Genomic DNA, 24,445 nt, shown 5'->3' with positions numbered 1-24,445 from the left:
GCTAGGAGTAAATGAAATATTGCCCACATAGAGGACAGCATGTGACAGATTGTAACATACAAACAAACAAAACAAACCCTCAAAAATGAACAAAACAACCTAGCAGCACTAGCCATCCATTCATCCGGCCACTTCCTCGGCTTTACTGGTTCTTTCTACAAACTAAATGCAGAAGAAGTCTCCATTTCCGCAAGACCTTTCTAATGCGGCTGCAAATGTGGCCGTGACAACCAGAGATAAAATGAGGTGAAATTAAACATTCAGTTCTTCAGCGGCTCGAGACACATTCCCAGTGTTCTAGCTACACGTGGCCAGTGACGGACCGAACTTTCCAAAGGTGCTGTAAAGTTCTGTCAGCCCCTGGCTGGCCCAGGGACCCACGGCCTGCCTGGGCCCACGGCTCTGGCAGGGGTCCGGCAGGGGAGTCTCGAGATCCTGGGAAGCCCACGGGAAAGCCGGGTGCAGCCTTACTGCGGAGGTCGCGGAAAGACATGGCGCTCTGGTCCCCAAGAGTCCACTGGGGCGCCGCTGCCCGTCTCTGTAGAGTTCGCAGGCCCAGCGCTCTCCGGTCTCTATAGCAACGCTCAGAGGCCTTGGACAGCGTGCGGACCAGGCCAAACAGGACAGGAAGCGAAGAGGGGTGGTGAGCGCAAGCGCAGGACACAGACCAACAGGTGGCGCCAAGCACCTTGCGAGCTGCGCAACGTCATAGTCTTTCAGAGAGCGCTTTTGGCTCTGGTCCCGTTGGAACTCTCATTACCTCACTGATATATGGAGCACATTATAACCTTTTGTGACCGAGTCTCCTTTGTATTTGTAAAAGCATAGCTAAACCCCGCAGTCGAAGCCTCATAAAGTATCCACAGAATGACAGGAACGAAGATACCCTACCCTGGGCAGAATTCGAGACCTGTACCCGGAAGGCTTTTGTGCACGCACAGCTAGTCAGTATTCCCGACAAGCCGGAAATTGGCGCCCAGACTCGCGCGCCAGAGGTTGCCCTGGAAACTGTGGAGCGAGGTAGTGCTGGTGTACCACGCCTAGGGTGTCAGGGTCAGCACAGGCTCTACAGAGAACTCTCCTTGGTGACTGCTACGAGTCGAGGACAACCGCGACAAAAGCAGGGCTGGAGAGAGGAGAGCTGTGCCAGGAAGGGTGGGCGATAAGGAAAATGGGTAGGTGCAAGAAGTAAAGGTGCCCTTGGCTAGAACACGGTGGTACTGACCAAGAGTAGATACTTAAGGACAAAAATATGTGGGGTAGGGCCATACATTCGTGGCTAGTCTAACATGGGGGACAATGCATTTGAACAGTCTTTGCAACAAATGGTTTTGAAACAATGAGCAATCCATAGCAAATTAATATCTATGTAAAAAACAATGGTTCATACACCTAGATGTAAAACCTAGAACTAAATTTTCTATAATGAAACAGAGTTGTGGTGGAGTTAAGATTCTAAAGAACCTGTAGTTTTATATTTCTACCAGCAGAATAATTGTTCCAGTTTGTCAGAATGCACAGGAAAAAAATTGGCATTATCTACATACTGCTTAACCTATGAGAAAATGGATAATTAGACAAGTGTCACCCAGAACCATCTTCTCAGCATGATTCAGATCTCTACAGGTTTGTTCTCCAAATCCTCGTTCTCCCTGCCACAAATGAGGAAGCCTAGCGAATGACTTTCCAGCATACCAAAGCCAATTTGTCTTATGTGGCTTGCTCTGAATCTAACATCAACAAATTTACCCTAGGTTTCTGGTCTCTTCCCTTGCCCGCCTCCCTCCTTGCCCCTGACATACCATACTCTCCCAAACTAGGAGGTCCAGGAAGACTAGTCTTTACTGTGACATCATAAGGACCAGTTGCTATGGGAGACCTGCAGATCCACCCCCTAGACAGGGGAGAGCAGGCCCTACTGCACAGAAGGCCTGGCCACTCCTCCCCCACCATACTGGCCCTCCATGGAAGCCTTGGTCTGTGCATTCTCTGAGCTTCGAATAAGAGAAGGTGCCTGGCTGCAGGGAGGAGCAGCAGCAGAGATGCCACACTGTCCCAACCTGGGCCCAAAGCTACTGGGGAGAGCCCAGGGATGTGCATGCTTGGGAAGGGAGTAACTCCTGATCTAGGCTATATGACTGGGCCAGGCATGCCCTCTTGTACCCACTGTGCTTATATACACTGGTGCCAGCATACTCTTTTTAGAGTAGAGAGCACAAAACGAGCTTGAAGTGCTCAACGGGATCTCAGTGCCAAAGTCCTGGGCTGCTTGGGCGCCTCTGTTAGGGGAGCAGCGGAGTAGTGGGAATAGACAGGAACTAAGACTGGATAGCCAGGGAGTAGAAGCTACGTATGAGTTGGTACTTGCATTTCCCCCAGATGCTGTTCCCACTGGCCATCACCCTCCTGCTCTCTCTCTCTCTCTTGCAGATGCAGTGAGCTGGGCCCCAGGACGCCCCAGCCACCCTGACACACCACCCAACATCTATGAGGGAGGATTGGGGGCCCAGCAGCAGCAGGGCCCCAGTGCTCAGGGAAGCAAGCCCAAGAACTTCCGACTGCGACACCTCCGGAGCCTGGCTCTCTACCTGCCAGGCCACATGCAGCCTGCTGGCCAATGTGGAAGCCACTGGCTAGGCCGGCTCATGGCTGGGGGCAGCCTGACACGGCCTGAAGGCTCACCCTGGCCCCTGGACCTGCCACAGGGGACCCTGGGTCCAGGTAACAGCCATTGCTCAGCCCTTCTGGAAGCCCACTTGCCCAGGGACAGCCTGGGAAATACAGGTAAGCTCTGTTAAGGCAGGACTAAAGACACGAAAGAAAGACTGAAGGGAACTCAAATGGGCCTTTTCATTTCCTAGCCTTCTGCCAAGAACTAGGAAAGGATGCAGTGGCCAGGACACACTAAAATAATGTCATGCTCCAGGGGCCAAGATCTTGTTTAATTTTTTTTTTAATCCGTGTGCCCCACTATTGATTCAGAACATCAATGTACACAATAAGTCCTTTGAAGTCTCAGGACCACAGCAAAAGCCTTTTGGGATGTGTAAGGCAGAGGAGACAATCTGGGATAGGAGTTCTAGGTTCCTATTCTCTCTATTTTGATGGACCTTGGACAACTTTGCCTCAGTTCCTTCATTTTATAAATGAAGGATTCATGACATTTCAGGTTTGACCCACTGACATCCCTTCCTCACCCTCACTAGTTCTTTCAAGGAAGTAGTGCCAAGGAGGCACTGCCTTGAAGGTTGTAAGGGCCGAGGACCCCAAGGTAATGTTTTAGATTGGGCCCCTCTGAGTGACTTTTCTTTCCTCTTTCCTCAGCTTCCAGTTCCAGCATGGACCCAGCCAAGGGTGTCCCCTCCCAGTCTGGTCCCCCCGAGGGCTTGGGACTCAGGCCCAAGAGGTCCTGGAGAGCCTTGGAGGAGACCATGTGTCCCTTGTGCAAGAGAACCCGCTCTGGGGCCTTGGAGAGGACATAGGAGCCAAAGTGCCAGGGCTGGGGAACAAGAGGGGAAGGATGGCCGAGGAGGAGGAGGCCAGTGTTACTGAGGAAGGGTTCGTCCCAGCGGCAGTCCTCCCCATTGAGATGGCCCCCAGAGTTGCCCAGCAGGAGACCTGGGCTAGTCTGGGGAAAGCATGAGGGAGGGAGGGAGGAAGGAAGAAGAACCATGAGAGGGACAGAAGAAATGGAATGCCCATGCCCTTGCAGCCTGCCCAAACTCCGGTCAGCCACTTGTACCTGGGAGGTCAGGCCGAGCAGAGAATCGGGTTCCTGAGAGGCCAGGAGTCCTCAGGTCTAATCTCAGTAAAAGCCAAGGCCTGCACCTTCTTGTTTGTTTGTCATTAAGCCAATCCAGTTAACATAGTCCTGCATCCATTCCAGGGGTTACATGGAGAGTCAGAGCCAGGTCCAGGGAAGCTTTGTGGATGAGAGGCTGCTGAAAGTGACAGCTCTGGCAGGCAAGCAGGGTCTCAATAGGCCTAAACAGGACATGGCATTCCGGGGCAAAGGACGAAATGGGGGTCGAGTTTAAAGAAGGAACCAGGACACCAACCAATGCAGATGTGTTGGCCTGGACCCCGCACTGTCCCCATCAAGGTTTTAGATGAGTCTATGGCCCCACAGGAGCCCATCAGGACTGGCACAAGTTTCTTTCAGCTGGACTAGATTTCAGGTACTTGGACCAAGTCTTTCTTGTGATGTTCTGTAGCCTCCCAGTAATGCCTTCTCCCAGGCTGTGACCACCTAAATTAATTGTCTCCAGATAACATCAACATCCACCAGGGACATTCCCACACAGGTTGTTAACATGACCAAGGCCTCTGCTGACCATGTGACTTAATTACCCTTGGAGCCTTGTCTAAGCTATGATGCAGGTGGAGGACAGGAAGACTGGAGAAAACTATAAAGTTGCCCACATGGCCCAGGTCCTACCTCCAAGCTGAGAGCTGACAGTGCTGGTATGAGCTGGCAGACAGCTGCTAAGGACCTGTAAGAAACAGGCCAGTGAAGCCGTGTGTGGTGGCACATACCTTTAATCCCAGCACTCAGGAGGCAGAGGCAGGTGGATTTCTGAGTTTGAGGCCAGCCTGGTCTACAAAGTGAGTTCCAGGACAGCCAGGGCTACACAGAGAAACCCTGTCTGGAACACCCCCCCCCCAAAAAAAAAAAAAAAAAACCCAAACAGGCCAGTGATTGCTTTCAGCAGTGGAAGCCTTCAAGTTCACAGCTTCTGCAGGACAGCTGCCTGCATGCTGAGCCATCAAGACGACGGCAGCAAGCTCCCCAACCCTCAGCCCTAGCCCACAAGGGCAAAGCACAGATATGGGAGCCAATAACTAGAGACAGGATGAGACTAATGAAAGTCTATTTATTTGTAATGAGACTACACGCTACAATTTGTTCAACACTGGGCTGAACACTGCAATGATTATGGGACTAAAGGGAGACAGGTAGAGGCCTTTGAGATGGATTTATGAATGCCCAAGTGAGAACCTTCTGGAAGACTCTTCCTTGACTACACAGGGCAGAAATGAAAATCACATGATCAGCACTGACTGAAAAGGGAGAGGATGCAGGGCTGGGGCCTCAGCACACAACCAAAACTAGTCAGGACTGGCTACCTGCTGGCTAGTTCTGTTGAGGGAGGGGGATACTTTACTGCCTTGCTATTCCTTTGTGGGGACCCTTCCCCCTCTGAGGCCAGGCAGCCTTTGGCTGGCTCTACAGCCTGAGAGCCCTGAGCCAGGAGATGCTGAGGGAGGACGCTGAGGGAGGAAGCACTCAGTAATGAGGCCTGTCAATAAAGCTGTTTTTCATCAGCCTGGCACAGTGAGGGGCTGTGGACACCCTGAAGGGCTCCTGTCATACTGCAGCAATTCTGGGCAGGACTGTGACAGCAAACACTTGAGGGCACAAGGGAAGGGATGCTGGAAACTTGAGATGTCTGCTGCAAGCACAATTCATGGTACTGACAGAAGCCTCTGCCGCAGAGGCTGAAGGACCACAGGCACCAGCTGCTACTCCCAAGGCCAGGTCCCATGGGTCCACAGTAGCAAAGATGTCAACACAGAGCTCAGCCACCTCCTGTCTGCATTAGCCCAGGCCTTGAAGTTTCAGCTTCTAGAGGATAAGCATGGAAGGAATCCAGAAGCCAACAGCTACCTGTCCTTGGCCCAGCTCCCAGTGTGGTCGCTATGTGGAGCATGCCAGGATTCAACAGGCAGGATGGTCCTTCTGGACGGAAGAAGTGGGCAGAACACTGGGAACAGGGAACTGTCCATCTAACTGTCTATGCAGAGGACTGATTCCTGAAGCTTTAAATTCTTGTGAAGGGCCAGCCCCTCTTTCTCTTCCCCGTTTCCAGCCTTTCATGGAGGAGTAAGAACGCTTCCATCTATACTTCTTTAGGGCATTCCTAAACAAAAACTGACATTCTCCTTGCTGTGCCTCTTTATTCTAAGGTTCCTGTGTCTTCAGGGTCAAAATGTCCACGTTTTCAGCAAAATTCAGTCCATCTTGTAGGAAGGAGCTGAAGGAGCAGGAGCAGAGAAGCCTGGCAAGCCCTTTCCCAGTGAATGTAGACACACCTGCCAGGCCATTGGGTGGTGCCAGGGCATGGAGGCAGGGCAAGGACTCCAGGTAAAAAGGAGAGCCTGAGGGGAAGAGAGTATGGCATGTGAAGGCACTTTAGGATGCTTACCTACCTCACTATCTGGCCTATGGGATTTAGCTGAGCCAGGGTATACCAAAACATGAGGTCTTCTCCAGCCCAGTTTTATCAGTGGCTACCAAGCTCTCCTGGGACTTTATACAAATATAAACACTGTCAAGATTCACATCTGGATGTGTATCAAGCCTCTATGTGGATGCTGCAGCATCCAAGTCTCTTCCAGATCTGCAATTCTCTGTTCTCTCGGCCTGGGATCCCAGCTCTCAGCAATCAAAATTGTTGCATCAAAGCAGAATCTTATCTTCCTGTAAAAGTTGTCAGCATGGAAAGTCCATGTAGGACTTTGGAGAATGCCACATAGAGATGCACTGGTGACAGTACTGGTGTCAGAGTGGCAGGCATGGACCACAGATCACTTGGTGCCTCTTGTAAAGTGAAGCTGAGTAACTGGAGCCCCGAGTAGGAGTTACTTGATCTTCCTGTAACTTTCCAATATTCAAATCATGTAAATCCATCATTTTAACAAAAAACAAGAAAGGAAAAAGAAAAAACTTTGTTCAGGGCCTTGGGAGGTAGCTCACTGGTTACGACCATTTGTTGCTCTTTCCAAAGGACATGGGTCAAATTCTCTGCATATACATGGCACAACTGCCTGCTCCTCTAGTACTAGAGGATCCAATGCCCTCAAATTCTCAAGATACTTAAAAACATTAAAAAGAAAAAAAGCCACTCAGGGGCTGGAGAGATTGCTTGGTTGGAAAAATGATTGCTATACAAACATGAACCCGTACAAAAAACCTGGTTTGCAGTTGGGGAGACAGAGACAAGAGGATCTCTGAGGCTCACTAGTTGGTCCAGTTAAATCAATGAGCTGCAAGTTCCACAAGAAACTCTGTCTCATGCCGGGTGTGGTGGCACACGCCTTTAATCCCAGCACTCAAGGAGGCAGAGGCAGGTGGATTTCTAAGTTCGAGGCCAGTCTGGTCTACAAAGTGAGTTCCAGGACAGCCAGGGCTATACAGAGAAACCCTGTCTCAAAAAACAAAACAAAAAACATAGAGAAATCCTGTCTCAAAATTAAGGAATAACTGAAGAAAATGCACAATGTTGAACTCTATGCTCCACAAATGTACACATGTGTATGCATATGTACATGAACACACAAAGCCCAAGGAGTAAAGGGTTCTGGCAAGTGGTTTGAGGTCTCTGGTCACTTGCTCTTCAAAAAGCTTCTGGACCCCCTATGAACTGTTCACGAGTAACCTGCCTAGAGACTTCTTGTTGCTGCAAGCATCAGACTCCCCAGGTCCTACCTGTTCCTACCTGTTGATGACCAGTATATATTCTGCTCCTGAGCCAGCATAGCACCGGGCCTGCAGCTGGGGCAGGCTGATGGGCCGGCAGGTGGCCACCAGCTCCTCGAAAAGGACAGCAAAAGTCAGACAGACAGGAAAACAGGTTCCACAAAGTGCTGAGGACAGAGGCCTGGTGGAGGCTGCCCCAATGGCATTACATGGTACGGCTGTACTCTATGCCACCTTTGGTGGAAATGCTGGACCATGGCAGAAAGCTGCAGAGCAGGCTGTGGGCCTGGCGGTAGATCCTGTGTGGGATGGAGCAGGGGCTCAGGTTGGCTAGTGCTGAGCCCAGGTGCTGGATGTAGTCTGTGGGCTCTGTCAAGGAAGATATTCCATGTGCCCCCATCTGCCTTGCCATTGTACCCATATGGCACACTGCATTCAACTGGAAGCCAAGGGCCTATTAAACCCTAGAGAATACTAGAAAGGCTCTTTAAATAGACCATTAATTTGGGAATTAGTGTAGTGGAGCCACATAGGACAATCATCATAAGGAAATGAATAAAGAATAGGGGTAGGATCTACATGACAAGTATTCCTAGTTCTGCAGAGGGGCAGAGCCCACCCCAACAAGATGTTTTAGTAGTGCTAACCCCTGGTTGACTGTTCCTGCCTGACTTCATGTGAACTAGGCCTATGGAGTTTTGGATCACCTCTTTCCTGTTTTATTTTCCTCTAAAATGAATCATTTCTATAACGCGCACACATACACACACAGGCACATGTGGTATATCTTGCCCTATGACTGTTGGAACATCTGATTTCCTTCCCACCAAACAAGGACATCATTAGTGGGGAGAACTGGGGGTGAGTGAATACACCTTGGAGAAAACAACTCCAAGGCCTGAACTCAAGTGTTGCTCTGCCATTGTTTCCTTCCTTCTCTGCACCACAGGCTGCACAGGCTTGTATCTCCTATGTCTACTGCTAACCTCTAGAACAGGGTATTTTCCATACTGAATGGATGAATTAATCCTGGGCCCAGAGTTAAAACTTAACCTCCTTGCTGGGCTGTAGTTGCCAGGGAGTGCCAGCTTTCCTAATGTATGCAACCAATCAGGTACACCCAACCTGCCCATACTATGAGCTAATCAAGGAACAATGCTGCAAGCTAAGCCACTGACTGTCACCCAAAGGTGGCCACAGTTTCTCTAGCCCTCTAGCCAGGAAATCATAAAGCCTTCTCCTGATCCCTTCCAGCAGTAAAGGATATAAAATGGTCCAGGGAGGGTGGCCGCCATTGATGTAGAGGACATAGGTGAAGCCATCTTTGAGGACCCCTCGAATGGAGTAGTAGTAGGGCAGATAGTGATGCTGCCTAAAGTCTCTGTTTTCATAGAAGTTTATTGCTGTATTGTTGGTGGTGAGAACATGCAGGTAGATGGCTTTGCAGTGGTCCTGGGCGGTGGTTGAAATATGATCCTTTAAACTTTCTAGTAAAAGGGAACCTGGGAAAGGAGATGAAGGTTTCCCACAGCAGGGCAGTTAAGAGAACATAGAAGCAAGCATGGCTTCTGCAGGAGTCTAGAGGGTTACACTCCCAGATCTGTAACCAACCTCTGGTTACCTTCCACTATTAAAGCCCCTAAAAGATCCTAGCTACACAGAGCCCATGAAGTGCATGCCACTGTGGGCCAGAGATGTATCCTGGAGGAGCTCTGGGACCACAGTGGACATTTGCCAACCTTTCAAACAGCAAAAAGTGTAAACCAGAACCCAGAGAGTGTGGGAAAGGCAGGCCTGGGTAAAAAAGAGGACTGCTACTCCCTGCTGTGTGCTCTATAGAGTAGATAGGAATTTGATAACAAAGGGTCTGATAAATGCTGCAGAGTGCCATGACTTCATTTATGTTTCTTATTCTGAACTGAGAATATCTTGCCAATAGATCACGACTATGTCTGGCAACAGGAGAGGTAAGGGAGGTCTGTTCTTCCCTGAGATTGTCCTAGGGAGACACACTGGGAGGACAGGAAGACAGGATTTGTCCCCAAATAGGGATAAGGAAGAAGAGACTAAGGGTCCTCTAAGATGAAGACCTCAGAAGAAGTGACTAGTTTGGGTTACAAGGGTGTTAACTGGCTAGGGGAGGGGTGGTTTAAACCATGAACTCTCTGCTTCTTACCTATGCCGTGTTTCCTGAACTCTTTCACCACTCCCAGACTGAGGATGTATGCAACTTGTGTATCCACAGAGAAGCTGGAGGCTAGAATATCTCCATCCTAAAGAGAGAGTTAGAGAAAATTAGGGCAACTCGGGTGCACAGGCTCAAGACAGACCCCATCTGCATATCTACAAGTCCACTCTGCATATCCTGAGGTGGGAAGCCACAAGGTGGGCAGGGGGATAACAAAGAGGCAAGGAGAGCCCCACTGACACACAAACGATTAAGTTCAGGCCCTGTTGGCAGAAGGCTGCTACAGTTCGGGCACTTATGAGGAACATCTCAGAGATGGTGGACTGGGACTTTATGGCAGAACCAGTCATTACAACAGGCTAAAAGCCAATGGCTGGGAGCAGGGATGTAGCTTAACAGTAGATTGCATGTCTGGCATACATAAGGTCATCGGTCTGATCCTAGCACCCTAAGAGAGAAACAAAAAAAAAAAAATGACTGTCAAGAGTGGTCATATCTAGGCTGTCAACAAGCAGTGACAGCCACCATGCTGTGAGATGGTGGATTAGTGGAAAGCTGTGTGACGTTTATTTGTGAGTCAGGGGAGAGGGCACATGCGAAGCACAGCTCAGAAGACATCCACGGAAGTTGGTTCTCTTCCTCCTCCACGTGGGTGCTAGGAATTAAACTCAGCCTGTCTGGTTTGTACTGCTGAACCATCCTGCCAGACCAGGTGCAAAGCTTTAAAGGCTTATAAAGGAAACCATGCTGTGCCGGTGACCACAGAGCAATTTAGACGACAGCTCTCCCCTGCTCTGCTGCATGCTGAGCAGAGCAGCACACTGAGATATACTATAGCATGCTGCTCCACCAATCTATCTGATTACGGACAAAAATGCCTCATGAGAAAGTCCCGACTCTGACCATGAGTTTCTCATGATAGTCCCACCTCTTAAGAATAAGAGAGCTGTAGCATGTGTAAGGCTTCCCTTCCAAGAAAGGACACTGGGCAACTTGGCTCTTCTGCTTCTCATTTATCAAGTAGCTCCTATATGTTAGGCATGGGCTGAGCCAGGACTTGCTCCTTGCTCCCTGCCTAGAACTCAATACTACAGTGAACCTGGACAAAGCAAATGTGGGGAGGGGATAAATTTACTTCTCTAGTTAACAGAAGCCCTGGCTGATGATGGTAGCCCAAAAAATAGACAGGGAAGGGCCCCCAAGTCTATGGAAAGAGTAAACATAATCATGAGGCCCTCAGACAGCATGCATGGTGGAAGAAGACAGTCACTAGGAAAAAGTCCCAGGGAGGGATCATCAAGAAACAAGGTATGGGCAGGTGAAACAGATTCAATACAAGGAATATCCAAGGGATGCTGGCCCGAGTACCCTCTCTCTGCCTAAGCAATGAACACTGTGAGGTGGTGGATCAGGAAAAGGCTGGGCTAGACAAGAAAAAAACAAAAGACCACCCCCACAAAAAAAAATCAGAACTAAAATATCTGTTACCCCACCTCCCCCAAATAATGTGCTAAGATATAAAGTTTGTGCACACAGTGGTCTGGGATCTTAGGAAGACATGTTTCTTCCTCTTCCTCTGGGAATGGGACTCAGGGTCTCCTTTATATTAGACAAGCACTCTACCACCAGGGTGCTGCTCCAAACTCACTTCCCTCACTTCCAAAGAAACAACCTCAAGCAGGCTGGGTGTAGGGTGTACATCTTGGATTCCAGCACTTGAGATGGAAAGGCAGGTGGATCTGAGTCTCAGGCTAACTAATGAATCCCTGTCTAGAAAGGAACTAACAAACAAACAAAGAGAAAGAGGGAGGAAGGGGAAAAAGAAAAAGAAACAAAAATAACCTTAAGCCAAACAAAACCATTTGCTGGTTGGTAGGAGTTCCTTTCCTGAATGTGGTAAACTAAATTCTGTTCCATTGCTACAACCAAAATTAACAGGAGAAACCCCACTGTAATCAACCACAAAGATCTTTTTAGCTGCACTTAAAGTCTTCCAGTCTGCACTTAGTAATTGCTCAAATCCTTGAGGGTTCTGAGGTAGTTCTTTAAGTAGTCCACAAAATTGAGTAAAAAGAAAATACATTTTCACTAATCCCTAACTGAAACCTAGCATATTCCTCAACAGATTACAGCATTATTGGGGCTCCTGTAACAGTGCCAAAAGCACAAATCACAGGCATCTGCGTGTCACACAGCAATGGGTCAGATTCCCAACGTGTCATTTCTGCTTGTTCTTACTTCAAAATGCTCACCTTATTAGGTCCACTAGTGGACTTATTCATTATATTATTCCATGAACAAAAATACAGGCTGGAGAAAGAGTTCAGCAGTTAAGAGCATTCTCTTGCAGACATGAGTTTAATAGTGGCATCTTACAACCACTTACAATTCTAGCTCCAGGGGGATCCTCTTTGGTTTTTGTAAGTATATACCCCCACATACAGACATATTTGACTTGCTACTCTGACCCCTCTGGTCACAAGCTGCTGAGAACAGAGGCCAGCGCTGGCAATGTGACCCCATTGAAACATCCCTTTCAGCCATCACAAGGCCAAGCTTTTGGAGCACAGACTTACCTCTTTATGGATTTTGGTCCTATTCTTTATTTCAGCTACTATCATTCCCACAATGGCACCTCTGTAGGTTGCAGCAAGGGAGAAGAACTTCTTGTTGGATGTGATATCACGATACCATGAGTCTGGGTACCTGAGGGAGAGAGCATACTCAGGTGAGTCAGAGGGACCCAGGCTACCTGGCCTATCACTTACAGTCTCAAAGAAGCTACCTGCCCATGTGGGAATTTTTTATGTAAAAGATGTGTGAAAGGGTGGAACCCTCCAACGAAATCGTCTCCACAGAATAGTTCCTGGAGGGATAGCACACGGCAGCCTGCTCCTCAGTATGAGCTGAGACCTTAGAGCCCTTAGTGACCTGTGAATACTTAGGTGGTCTGTGAGGAATTCTATGAGGGCTGGTAAAATGGTTCAGCAGGTACAGGTGTTTGCAGCCAAGCTTCAAAACTTGAGTTCAATACCCAGGACCTGTATGGTGGTTGGAGAGAAATGACTACTGAAAATGGTCCTCTTTGAGTCTTTCTGGCCCTGAAGACTAGGCAAGGTGATTCAAGGAAGAGCCAAAGTTCATGGGTATGTAGACTAGGGTTTACAATTCCTTACTAGACATGGGTGGGGACACGACACATGACTAAGTGATAGAGAGGCTGACAGCCAGGCACCTGAGAGGTGTACAGGCCTCTAACTCAATGTAGATCTATACAACCTTAAGCCATCCCTCAGCAGGGCCTTGTTTCTGTGCTTGCTGCACTCTTAGGATTACTTTTTAGTAGTGGGTTTGCTAACTTTTTTTTTAAAAAAAAGAAATACACACACACACACAGACACACACACACAGAGACACACACACACAGTAGCTGTCTTCAGACACTCCAGAAGAGGGCTGTGAGCCACCATGTGGTTGCTGGGAATTGAACTCAGGACCTCTGGAAGAGCAGTCGGTGCTCTTAACCACTGAACTCTCTCTCCAGCCCAGGATTGCTAACTTGGATAGTTTGTTTCATCTTATAAAACATAATAAGCACTGTTAGCCCACATTCCTAAGAAGTTGGCAGTTTATATTTCAACACGGATGCAGAGTGGGGAGTGCCCCTACTTCTCTGCCGGCATGGAGCAACAGATGTGAGATGAGTACTCAGGAAATACCGACGACTTAAATACAGCACCTTGCTTAGCCTTGAGGCTTTAAAGTTCATGTCTATTTCCTCACAAACAAAACAAAAAACCCCAAACCTGTTTTTTCATTATCATAAAATAATCTAAAAATAAGGCAAGGAAAAACGGAGGAGCCCACAGGTACTAATAATTCACTCCAATAAAACTGCTGACAGTAATTATTTGGTAGTATTTTGGGGAGGTAATAAATGATCCCCACCCAAAGTGAAGGTCTACGGGTAAATCTCTCAGACCTCCTACCTCTTATTTCTCATTCTCACTTGTAACCTAGAATTCTTCTACTCCAGTATGGACCACAGAAACCAGAAGAATTCCTTTCCTCTAAAGCCATCCTGATTTTCTGCATAGGTAGCCATGAAAAACTTCTCTGTCCAGTCTTGTCTGACAATAGATCTATTACCACTCACTGTTAATCTTGAGGGTCAGGTTGATTAGACTAGGAAGTACAGTACATTTCTGGGTGTGTCTGTGAAGACATTGACAGTTTCACAATCTGCATTGGGAACTGCAGGCTCGCCGGAAGTGTAGAATCAGGAAAGGTGGGGCTTGGCTGGAGGAAGTGGTTCACTGAGGGAGTGCCCTTAGGGGAAACAGCTTGCTTGTAGCCTTCTCGGTTACTACTCCCCTTGACTTCCTGTCCACTGGACTGTGAGCTGCCGTCTCAAACCCTCTCTGCCACAATGTCCTGAAACCTCTGAAACAACGTGGAAAATAACCCTGATCATTCTTAAGTTGTTTCCCTCAGGTATTTTAGCCATAGCAATGACAAGACTAACACAATCCTCTCCTCCAGAAGAGTCCTATCCAGTGCCAGAAGAGGAACTGCTGCAGAGGCAACGAGGAGTCTACGCAGATGGGCCTCACTGTGTCTTCCACCTTCACTCCATTAGAAGAAGAGAATACGCTTTGTTTGTCTGACTATCTCTACACCACAGCCCATGCTTTGATGAACGGAATTCACCATGGGTATTTCCATCCTCAATCTGAAGGCCCAGGTCAAATAAATCTGTTATTCTCTTCTCCTGCTAACCCTGGCTTTTATTAAAGCGTATCAGCCACGGTTCTCACGAAGGGCACGGTCCTTCCCCTTCTTGTACAGTATATAGAGGGTTTTATCCTCTAGATATTTTATCCTTTTTTATATTTTTAAACGAAAGCAGAATCTGGAATGCACTGCTCTCTAGTCAGCTTTCACTGCATATTGGGTAAATGAAAGAGGAAGGAAAGGGAGGAACCTTCTGTCAGTAAATATGCTTCTTTAACAGATTTTTGTTCTTGGATAACTAACAACCCTTTTTAAAGACAGGCTCTCTCTCGCACAACCCAAGCTGGCTTCAGAGCTCAGGCTGGCCTTGAACCCCTGACCTTTTCCTGCTTCCACTTCCTGAATTCTGTATTTCAGACATATGCCGCCTTAGTAGCAGCACTGCATTTTTATATGTACATATCCTAACACAGCTAACCAACTTCTTACACTGGAGTTGCTCCTCAGTTTCCTGATTACAAGCAGCCGTAGACATCTTTGTAAGTAAAATTTCCCATAGACCCTCTTAAGGAAGGTGAGCAGCAGACACAGAGACCTGAGGGTCACTGCCTAGTTGGTCAACTTTACATAGCAACTTGGGACCATTATGGTCCTGCCAGACCCAGTCTTGCCTCTTCCAGACTCAGGAATTACAGATCTGTGCATGCAGCCACTGGAAATACAGAGCCCAACACTCACTCAATGGGAAACCAGTCGCCACACAGGTGCTTCACAGTGTCTATGTCATCGTGGCAGAGGAGGCGCAGGCTGACCTCGCTGAGGGCGCTGGAAGGCACCACCTCTGTCATTCACACCTGTGGGGAGAGGAAACAGCATCACCTGAAGGCCTGCTTACCTGTTCCTCTACACCAACCCAGGAGCTGAGTGACGAGAGACGGCTAGTGGCTTCCCAGCACAGAGATCTTCTTGTGGTTGCCCTCACTGCAGATGGAGAGGAGCTGACTGCCTCTGGTCCATGTCTCTCTCCTCTCCACTGGAGCAGCACCCCACTCTTTAGCTTTCCCCCAGGAGTGACCACAGCTCTTGCCTGGCTGGTCTTTTATCTAACTGCTGTTCCTTCACTTGCAGGAGGCAAAGTGATTCAAAGAAAGACCTGGACTCAGCAGCCTGGTGGGTGGAAGCCAGTAAATGGTCAGATACTCGTGGCAAATAGCACTGGCAGAGGGCAGGTCACATACTGCTTCTCCTCCCTGCCTAGCAAGAGAAAAACTCTGTGACACTGAAAATAACCAGATGCTAACGACTGTGCGGGGAAGGGAGGGCTGAGGCTCACATCCATTGGCCTCATGCCTAGGCAAACACACTACCTACCACCAAGCTATGCTCCCAGCCACTTTAGTTTGAGACAGGGTCTCCCTAATTTGTTCAGGCTGGTCTGGAACTCACTCTTGTAGGTCAGGTCTGGGAAGTCAAGTGCTGAGCTCTACCAAAAGGGCAAACCGCCATTCTTTTTCTCTAAGTTGGAAGCAGGTAATTCAAAGGAAAAGGACTTTACATCTATCCTAGCTTTTTGGGAGGAACTGTGCTGTCAACCTCCCATGGCCAAGGTGAAGGATTTTTTTTACAGGGCCACCACTAGGTAAAAGTAAAAATGTTGACAGACTCAGTGTCATCACTGTGGAATCTCAAGAGGAAATCTCCAAGTCCAAAAAGACTCCTCAAAGAGTAAGAGACCAGCAGGAGAGGGCTGCTGTGGGGCAGGTGAAAGGCATGGACACAAAGTACTTAGCCTGTACAAACAAGGAGACCCATACCATCAAGCCAATTTCTCCAGTGTCTGTACCTCCAGTGGGATATGGCCCAAACTTTTGGGGGTTCTTACAAAAATTGCTAGGCCTGGACCTAACCATAGCCTTTAGACCCAACTTTCTGGTTGCAGAGGGTCCTAAACATACAGCAATAAGGGAAGTGACATCTGACAGATAGACATGTAACCTTTTACATCTGGGCTCTCCAAATGAGAGAAAAAAGACAAACAAACAAAATGAAGAGAGGCAAGGAGATCCTAAGGCCAAATGTAGTGCCTAAACCTATATCATGAAAAAAATAAATGGAAAAAAATTAGTGAAACTAAACCACAGGCTGGCTAGTATACGGAAGTTATTATGAAACAGCTGTTAATTTCCTTAGAGAAGGCAGAGGCCCCACAGGTCAAGGAGATACATGCTGGAACATTTTGGAGTGAGCTATCCTGGTGTGTACTGTAAATGGGGAAGGTTTGTTTTGTTTGAAGTGTAGTGGAGTTACAGCAACCCTAGCTAATACAGCATCCCTGGGCCTCAGGGCAGCGGCTTCTCAGCCTTAGCTTCTCAGCCATGACTGCCAAGAGTCACGGGAAGCATCTACAAGGTCAGCTTCACATCCTTCTCCTGGCCTAGGCAAGCTCCTCTCAGACAGGCTGAAAACACAATGTGTGGCATCCCTTCTCTTCAAGAGTACCTCACTCTACCAACACCTGTGTGAGGCATCCCATACATCTGCCTCTCTATTCCTCCAGCGTCCCTTTCCTACTCTGGGTCTAAGTTCTACCTTGCTTGTAAGAGTACTATCCGCTGCGTCCTTCCTCCTCAGACTCCACACTGCTCCCTGCAATACTTTCTCATCTCTCTTCTGTCTATAGTAGAGGCAGGTATTATCATAAGCCTTCCCTCAATCAAAGTATGAGCAAGATTATCAAAAGCTTCCCCATGTGCAAGGTAGGAATCACAAGCCCAAAGGCTCTTGAGAATGTGAGATTTCACAGACACAAAGTTTATTGTTTTGAAAAGCCAATAAAGATGAATTCTAAGCTCCTTCCTTTAGGAGACGGAGAAAAGGAAACACACTAGTGACTGATACAGGACACTGTCTAGTACATCAGCAAACTGGACTCAGGGCCTGAAGTGTGTGTGCGCGTGTGCATGTGCATGCACATGTGTGTGAGTGCGTGCACGTGCGTGTGGTGAAGGCAGCAGCAAATACTATTCACAGCTTGTTTGTTCAAATGAGCAGCTGCCTGTGGGTGAGAAGCCATCTTCATGGCTGCCTGTCTGCTTCCAAAACTTCAGAGTAGGAAAATGAATAATTTGCAGAGTGACAAGAAACAAACACCCACCTCTCTGTTTCCAAACAGCATTCCTCTGAAACACGAAGTCTCTGTGCTTTGAAGGGAGCCCATAACATATATATTGAGCATATATGATTTGAGACACATTTACACACACCCCACACACACCCACGCACGCACGCATGCACGCACGGACGAGCGGATGATATTTGCAATCAAAAAGTGGTTATGGAGGAGGGACTGAAGAAGGGTTTAAGAAAACCATATAGGATGGAGGAGGAGAATATGGCTGAGTCAGCAGAATTCTTGCCTATCCAGTACAAAGCCTGGGTACAATCTTTAGTGGTGTACACTAACTATAATCAAGGCATTCAGGTGTTCAAAGCATTCTTGGCTACGGGGTGAGTTTGAGACCAGCATGAAATATATGAGAATGTTTCAAAAACATCATACACACATATGGAAGTCAGACAGGGTCATGCACATCATGAGCCCAGGACTTGAGAGGCTCAGGCAGGATAATAATGAGTTTGAAACCAGAAGTGATACATAGCCAGACCTACCTCAATATATCAAATAGTATAAACCAGCCTTCCACGACACCAACTTCATATAGATCTAGCTTAGTAAGCTGTATATTTGGCCACATATTCATCTCAGGTAAAACCAGTGTCAGATGGTGAAGTCCCAAGTCCAGACCTAATCTTTTATCTCTAAATCAAAAATTCTCTCCATTTCATACTAAAAACCTATTTAATCATTAATTTCTCAAATTTGTGTGGCAAAGTCAGGCTTTGTTCAGGAGGCTGGAGCAGAGGTCAGAGGAGGGCAGCACACTGTGGTGCCATTTCTATACACTAAACAAGCTTCTAGAGAATACAGAGATGGAGCCCTACAGTCCTGTCACTGAAGCTCTTCGGACAAGTCTCCTGTCTTAGTTGGTTTTCTATTGCTGTAATCAGACTTTATGACTAGAAGTGATCTGGAGGAGAAAAGGCTTATTTGGCTGATACTCTGTTTCAAAAGAGCCCAGCACTTGGGTTAGAGACAGCGCAGAAGTTCAAGACCATCCTCGGTGGCACAGGAAGTCTGACACCAGCCTGGACTACCAAGACCCTGTCTGAAACAAACAAAAAGATAGGGAAATGTCTGCTTGGCATACTTCACTAACATCAAAGCTAGACTTCCTTGAAGGGTTCATGCAGCCCAAGAACTCTTCTGCTACTGTACAGAGAACAGCTACAAGATCCCCTCCTGGTGGTAGAGTGCCATGCCCTCCTGTGAAGTCTGTTTGACAGGCTGAGAAGCCTAGAAGCCACTCATGAGGCAAAGAGTTTCATGGAAACTCACCTCCTGGAGTTTTGACGTTCTCATTAACCCATATACTCATACCCTATTCCCGAGTTAGTCTGGTGTATGGATCCACGTGCTCTCTTTTAGTATTATATTATTATAAGTGCCTCTTAAGACTGAATTCTGACATACGTAAGCCCTCGCCAGTGTTCCAAGGTTCCAGAAGCCAACTAGCTTGGAATCCAGTAGAAATGCAGTAAGGAAGTTACCTACTCAGTAAGTAATTAAGCATTACAAAAGATGGAGCCAATAGCTCAGAGCTGGTCTGCAAAGTATTTACTAAGGACAGTAGCAAATCTCACCCAAACAAGGAATCCCACTGAGATAAAAATCTTCAATACAGGCTATATTGCATATTAGAAGCAAGTTGGTGAATTCTTCTGACAAATGAAGATTCTCCAGATACTTAAAAGTTACACTCATATAAGAATTTAGCAAGGCCTAGGAAATAGGGGGGCATTCTGCTAAGAGCAGAACCCCCTGGTGCTAGCCTTCACAAGGCTCAAAGGAGTAGCATTAGGGTGTGAAATCCTTACCTGTCATTAGCTGACCCTAGGCAGGACTGCTTTATCTTTACTGTAAACATTTACCTGGTTCCTGTAAGTCCTTTTGAAGTCATTCCTTTGTTTTGTCAGGCAACTTCAATGTACTTTGCCTGCTGTGACTTCCTACCCCTTTTATTTTCTGTACTATATAAGACTGGTGTTCACTTTGTGACAATACATCCAGATTCTACACAATCTCTCGTGTTGGTCTGTCTGTCACCCCCCCCCCAACTCCTTGCCCATCTGCACCCAGAGAAGCGTTCCACGCAGACAAAGGGATCCAGAGGGTCTGCAGCAGTAGAGGACCCAAGAAGGAAAGAAAGCAGGCTACCCAGTTCAAGGGAGACCTCTCAGGGACAGAGGGATTTGGTTTCAGCATCTCACCTGTACCCTCCCTGTGGCAGACCTGCCCCCCTGCCTCACCAACCTTTCCATTCTTAATGGGGATTGCTTTTAAAAAGTGTTTTATCTCTATATTGCTTCCATTTATGTTTCTCCAGAAATTAGAAATTAAAAAAAAAAAAAAAAAAAGCCGGGTGTGGTGGAGCACGCCTTTAATCCCAGCACTTGGGAGGCAGAGGCAGGCGGATTTCTGAGTTGGAGGCCAGCCTGGTTTACAAAGTGAGTTCCAGGACAGCCAGGGCTACACAGAGAAACCCTGTCTTGAAAAACCAAAAACAAACAAACAAGCAAACAAAAAAACCAAACCTATGGAAGCGTAAAATTTCGTATAAATATCCACCTGATCATGAAGTCCCCTTTTTGGCGCTCAGGCCCCACAGGTACCCCTCCACTGCACAGCAGTAGGGGACTGTCACTGAGCAGAACCACTCCTGTCTGAACCCTCCTCAGTAACTATGGCAGGTGTTTATGTTCTCCACAACTAGCTTGCATATTGTTTGAACCTTCTGCAATGAGCTTGGCTTATTTTATTATTAAAAATAAAGACTCTGAATATAAAAATTCCTAACACATTTTGTACTAAAATAATCTCACAGGTTGTTTTAACTAATAATGACAAGGAAACTTTACAAAATCCAAAATTAAAAACTTTGTAAGTCTTAAGGTAACTATTTCATGAAAGCAAATAAAACCGTCTATATTTAGAAAGAGAGGTGTGAAGATGCATGGGTTGCAGACGCTGCTCACTGCTGAAGCACTCGCCTGGTGTGCTGCACAAGACCCTGGTTCCATCCCTACCACTGCAAAAGACAAAAGAAAGCAAGGGTAGGGGCTGGAGAGCTGGTTCAGTGGTTAGGAACACTGACTGCTCTTCCAGAGGACCCAGGTTCAGTTCCCAGCATCTACACACTAGCTCAAAACCACCCTTAATTCCAGTTCTAGAGGATTTGATGCTCTCTTCTGCCCTCTGCCTGAGCTTGAACAGTGATGGAATTATAGGCACAAGCATCACACCAGCTTCACTGTATTTATTGTAAAGATTTATTTATTATTGTGTGAATGCCTGCATTTTTTTTTTTTGCTCTCTATTGGGGTGCCTGGTGACCAAAGGGGCCAGAAGAGGGTGTCAGATCCCCTGAGGCTGGAGTTTTAGGTGGTTGTGAGTAGCCCATGTAGATTAGGAACCAAATCCAAGCCTCTGAAAGAAAAGCAAACATTCTTAACTGCAAGCATCTCTCCAGTCCCATAATTTCATTTTTTTTCTTTCTTATTATTTTTTTTAGTAACAATAACTATTCCACAGCAATCAATCAAGCAAGCAAGCAAGCTGGGAGCTTTGAAAACTAGTTATTTGCTTGGGCCTTGCCCTCGCTTACTTGAAAATTCATTATATATCTCAGGTTGCTTTCAGATTTGTGACAATCCTCCTGCCTCTGCCTCCTGAGTGCTGGGATTAGAAGTGTGTGTGGTTATGCTCTAAAAATAGTGTTTTAAAGTAACAAGCTTTTCGTCTTCTTATGGAACAAAGGGAACAAGGCCTTTTCCCATTATTTGTTCTTTGTCTCTATTCACAGCCACCTCCCCCTCTTGGAACTCTGAATTTGTGTTTGACATTTATTTCTAGCATCAGTGCCTGAAATGCCATGCTATTCCTAGGCTGCTGGGTTTAAAAGGCAATGTTACAAGTCTATTTAGGGTAAAATAGGTAGTCGTCTACTTATAATTCGAAGAAACATTTGAAAATCTTGATACTGTAACACAATTGATTCTTATATTTTGTCTCTAAGACAAGGTCTCTCTATGTAGCCTTCACCTTCCTCAAACTCACTACATAGACTAGGTTGGTTTCAAACTCACAGAGCTCCACTAGCTTCTGCTCCTCAAATCGTGGGACCAAGGTGTGCACTGGCACACCTGGCTGAATCTCACCATCATTTTGAGGGTGCATGGTCTCTCCTGGCCAGGTGGACACTGACTGAGGTAAAGACATGAAAAGGGGCCTGAGCTGAGACATGGGACAGTTAACCATCACTTGCTGTCACATTCCTAGCCACTGCAGCTTGGAGCTGTGGCTACGTTAGAGTTACTGCTATGACCCTGCCACCTCTGGACTGAGATACTCTAGCTATTTAACTGCTCAGCATTACTCGAGATCCTAAACCACTTCCTGCAGAAGTACTAGCTCCCAGGTTAGATACCTTTTCTTGTCACCCCATAAACACTGAGCAACCCCCTGGTGCTCAGAGAAGAGAATAAACTCTTATGCATTTAAACACATGGGCCAATTAACAGCATGAGTTATCTGGGCTTCAGGCAGACCCTCAACCATCCAGCCAGTCAGCCTCCAGAGACCAGGATGATATACAGGGAAAGGCAGTCTGCCCTGAAGTTATGAAAGTTACAACCGTTTGCTGAATCAAATTCAATGTCTGAACTGGCCTGCACCAGACCCATCACCACTTTGCAGACAGCATTTTACCTGAAAGCATTTCATACCACATAAGCAGAACTTGCTCCAATACAGTCCATACCCTGGCCTTGCCTGCTGCAGAGGATGTACTGAGGTGTCAGACCCTTTCAGGAGGCGGTAAAGATGAGATGTAGATACAGAGGAGCCATCACTTCTGAGAAGACATGTTGGTTAAGCTACTCAGGTACATGGGACCTCCATCTTATTTGAGCCCAGCAAACAGACATTCCTTGCCTAGAACTCAAGTTTTTTGTTTTTTTTTTGTTTGTTTGTTTTTTGTTTTTGACACGGTTTCTCTGTGTAACCCTGGCTGTCCTGGAACTTTTTCTGTAGACCAGGCTGGCCTCGAACTCAGAAATCTGCCTGCCTCTGCCTCCCAAGTGCCAGGATTAAAGGTATGCGCCACCAAGCCTGGCCTAGAACTCAAGTTCTAACAACTCCTGTCTTCATCTGTCTGTTCCCTGTGCCGTCAATGCAGGACTCTATGCACCTGAGCTTCTCCACACTGCACTAAGAGGCACGCTGAGGCACCACAATCTCTCCTCTCAAGCACTCCTGAGCTTCTCCACACTGCACTAAGAGGCACGCTGAGGCACCACAATCTCTCCTGTCAAGCACTCCTGAGCTTCTCCACACTGCACTAAGAGGCACGCTGAGGCACCACAATCTCTCCTCTCAAGCACTCCTGAGCTTCTCCACACTGCACTAAGAGGCACGCTGAGGCACCACAATCTCTCCTGTCAAGCACTCCTGAGCTTCTCCACACTGCACTAAGAGGCACGCTGAGGCACCACAATCTCTCCTCTCAAGCACTCCTGAGCTTCTCCACACTGCACTAAGAGGCACGCTGAGGCACCACAATCTCTCCTCTCTCAAGCACTCCTTGGTTATAGATAACCTTTGGTCTTGGTTCAGGACTATCTTTAATCCCTCAGATCTGACATCCAGAAATCTTCCATTCTGGTCAGAAGCTTGTTGTTGCTATGCAACTTGGACAAGTCAAATCTAAAGATACTCTCCACACGGGTGTGTGGGTGTGGTTAAACAAACACTGACAAAATCTCTTCAAGTTACAACTTAAAGAGGTTAAAGATAGTAAGGACAAGACACATTGAGACTTAAAAAAACCAACAACCCGAAATTGTATGTTTTATGCTGGTGCTGGTGTGCTGACACCAGACCAGACTTAATTCTGTGACAAGATGTAACAATTTTCATGGAAACCCAGCCCAGGAAGCCTGATGTGGGGTTGTCTAGGTCTGTAAGATGAAAATCTAGCAAACTACAACCTTTTTAAAGAGTCAATGCAAACCCCACTCTCAGGGGGCTTACATCTGGCATATTATTCTTGTTGTATACAAAAACCCTAAAAGGAGGTGTGTAGACTTATGTTCCCTGCCATGAGCAGTGTACTACTTTGGCACGATGGCCCTTCGGCATCCTCTAGTTTTTAATCACATTGTACTAACTCGCAGTTCACTGGTGTGTGCATCTCTCTCTGTGTGTACTTATATGCTGTTTTTGTCCCAGACCTTCCTCTTCCTGACATTTCGGCTGGTAACAAGGTCACAGGCCTTCTAAAACTCTCCTCCATGTCACATGGTTTTGTGGACTCAAGTCTTTGCATAGATGATTTCGGGAGTAACATGACTTTGCCTGCTGGGTCACACAAGCCAGCAGACAAGCCAAGACTAATTCAGGGATTTTATGTTTCTAGTACTTTGAAAAAGGAAAAGCTCTTTGGCAACTTCCTTAATTAGCACTCCAGACACCACAGGAGCCACAGAGTTAGGCTGTGAGTCTCTTCTTTCAAGACCAAAGGGTGACAAGAATGACCCAAAAGCACATGGCTCTGGGACTTGGCAGAGTTAAGAGATCAATAAAGGAGCCAAAGTTTATGTTTATTGCAGCCTGGCTCCCCAAGCCTTGGGTTTTGACACCAGCAAGGCAGGCATTTGCTGGAGGTTCAGAAGGCCCAGAGTACCCTCTCCACAGCCCCAGCCCAAGACAGCAGCACTGGTCATAGATCCCCTTTTCTCCTTGGCAAATGTTTTCTCCAATTCAGAAGAAATAAGTCAGAGGCGATTATGGAGGGTCCGCTTAGCTTCCATGTGCCGGAATACCAAAAGTACTGCTGGAATGAAAAGACGCGACAGACCTAAAGCAG

The 24,445-nt window shown here is 47.1% G+C and overlaps 3 protein-coding genes and 1 long non-coding RNA gene across 14 annotated transcripts in view; 2 read left to right on the top strand and 2 right to left on the bottom strand.

The window, feature by feature from the left end:
• Cluap1 (clusterin associated protein 1) overlaps positions 1-2,431 on the bottom strand; it is a 35,106-nt gene extending 32,675 nt beyond the window's left edge. For 2 of the 7 annotated variants that reach the window (XM_017317157.2, XM_006522701.4), the window contains exon 1: positions 1,803-2,431. In XM_017317157.2, the coding sequence (XP_017172646.2) occupies positions 1,803-2,100 (298 nt within the window). In that variant the 5' untranslated portion in view covers positions 2,101-2,431. Of the gene's footprint in view, positions 1-99; positions 999-1,802 lie in introns of those variants that run through there. The other 5 variants (XM_030249327.1, XM_006522704.4, XM_006522703.4 and 2 more) reach the window with 5 other exon arrangements.
• 1700037C18Rik (RIKEN cDNA 1700037C18 gene) lies at positions 936-3,827 on the top strand. Its single transcript, NM_028484.2, has 3 exons — positions 936-1,175; positions 2,431-2,784; positions 3,325-3,827. The coding sequence occupies exons 1-3, from the start codon at positions 1,172-1,174 to the stop codon at positions 3,480-3,482; spliced, it is 516 nt and encodes a 171-aa protein (NP_082760.2). The 5' UTR covers positions 936-1,171; the 3' UTR covers positions 3,483-3,827.
• On the top strand, positions 972-14,446 carry Gm41410 (predicted gene, 41410). The gene is made up of 4 exons (NR_153801.1): positions 972-1,020; positions 2,431-2,721; positions 12,312-12,396; positions 14,211-14,446. It is a non-coding gene; the product is annotated as a predicted gene, 41410 (long non-coding RNA).
• Positions 4,844-24,445, bottom strand: part of Naa60 (N(alpha)-acetyltransferase 60, NatF catalytic subunit) — a 32,286-nt gene continuing 12,684 nt past the window's right edge. Inside the window, exons 2-7 of one of the 5 annotated variants that reach the window (NM_029090.3) lie at positions 15,141-15,256; positions 12,245-12,374; positions 9,657-9,753; positions 8,748-8,982; positions 7,500-7,842; positions 4,844-6,159 (exon numbers count right to left, since the gene is read on the bottom strand). In NM_029090.3, the coding sequence (NP_083366.1) occupies positions 7,686-7,842; positions 8,748-8,982; positions 9,657-9,753; positions 12,245-12,374; positions 15,141-15,250 (729 nt within the window). In that variant the 5' untranslated portion in view covers positions 15,251-15,256 and the 3' untranslated portion in view covers positions 4,844-6,159; positions 7,500-7,685. Of the gene's footprint in view, positions 6,160-7,489; positions 7,843-8,747; positions 8,983-9,656; positions 9,754-12,244; positions 12,375-15,140; positions 15,257-24,445 lie in introns of all 5 variants that reach the window. The other 4 variants (XM_006522680.3, XM_017317155.2, XM_006522679.2 and 1 more) reach the window with 4 other exon arrangements.

This window comes from Mus musculus, chromosome 16 (assembly GCF_000001635.26).
Source record: "Mus musculus strain C57BL/6J chromosome 16, GRCm38.p6 C57BL/6J".
Classification (NCBI taxonomy): Eukaryota; Metazoa; Chordata; class Mammalia; order Rodentia; family Muridae; genus Mus; species Mus musculus.
Note: the sequence above shows the minus strand (reverse complement) of the source record. Positions and strands in the feature narration are given on the sequence as shown.

What these genes read in the sequence shown, in the direction of transcription:
- 1700037C18Rik (NM_028484.2), top strand. An exon ending in GGACAGCCTGGGAAATACAG is followed by an intron (nt 2,785 to 3,324) that starts GTAAGCTCTGTT and finishes CTCTTTCCTCAG; the next exon opens with CTTCCAGTTCCAGCATGGAC.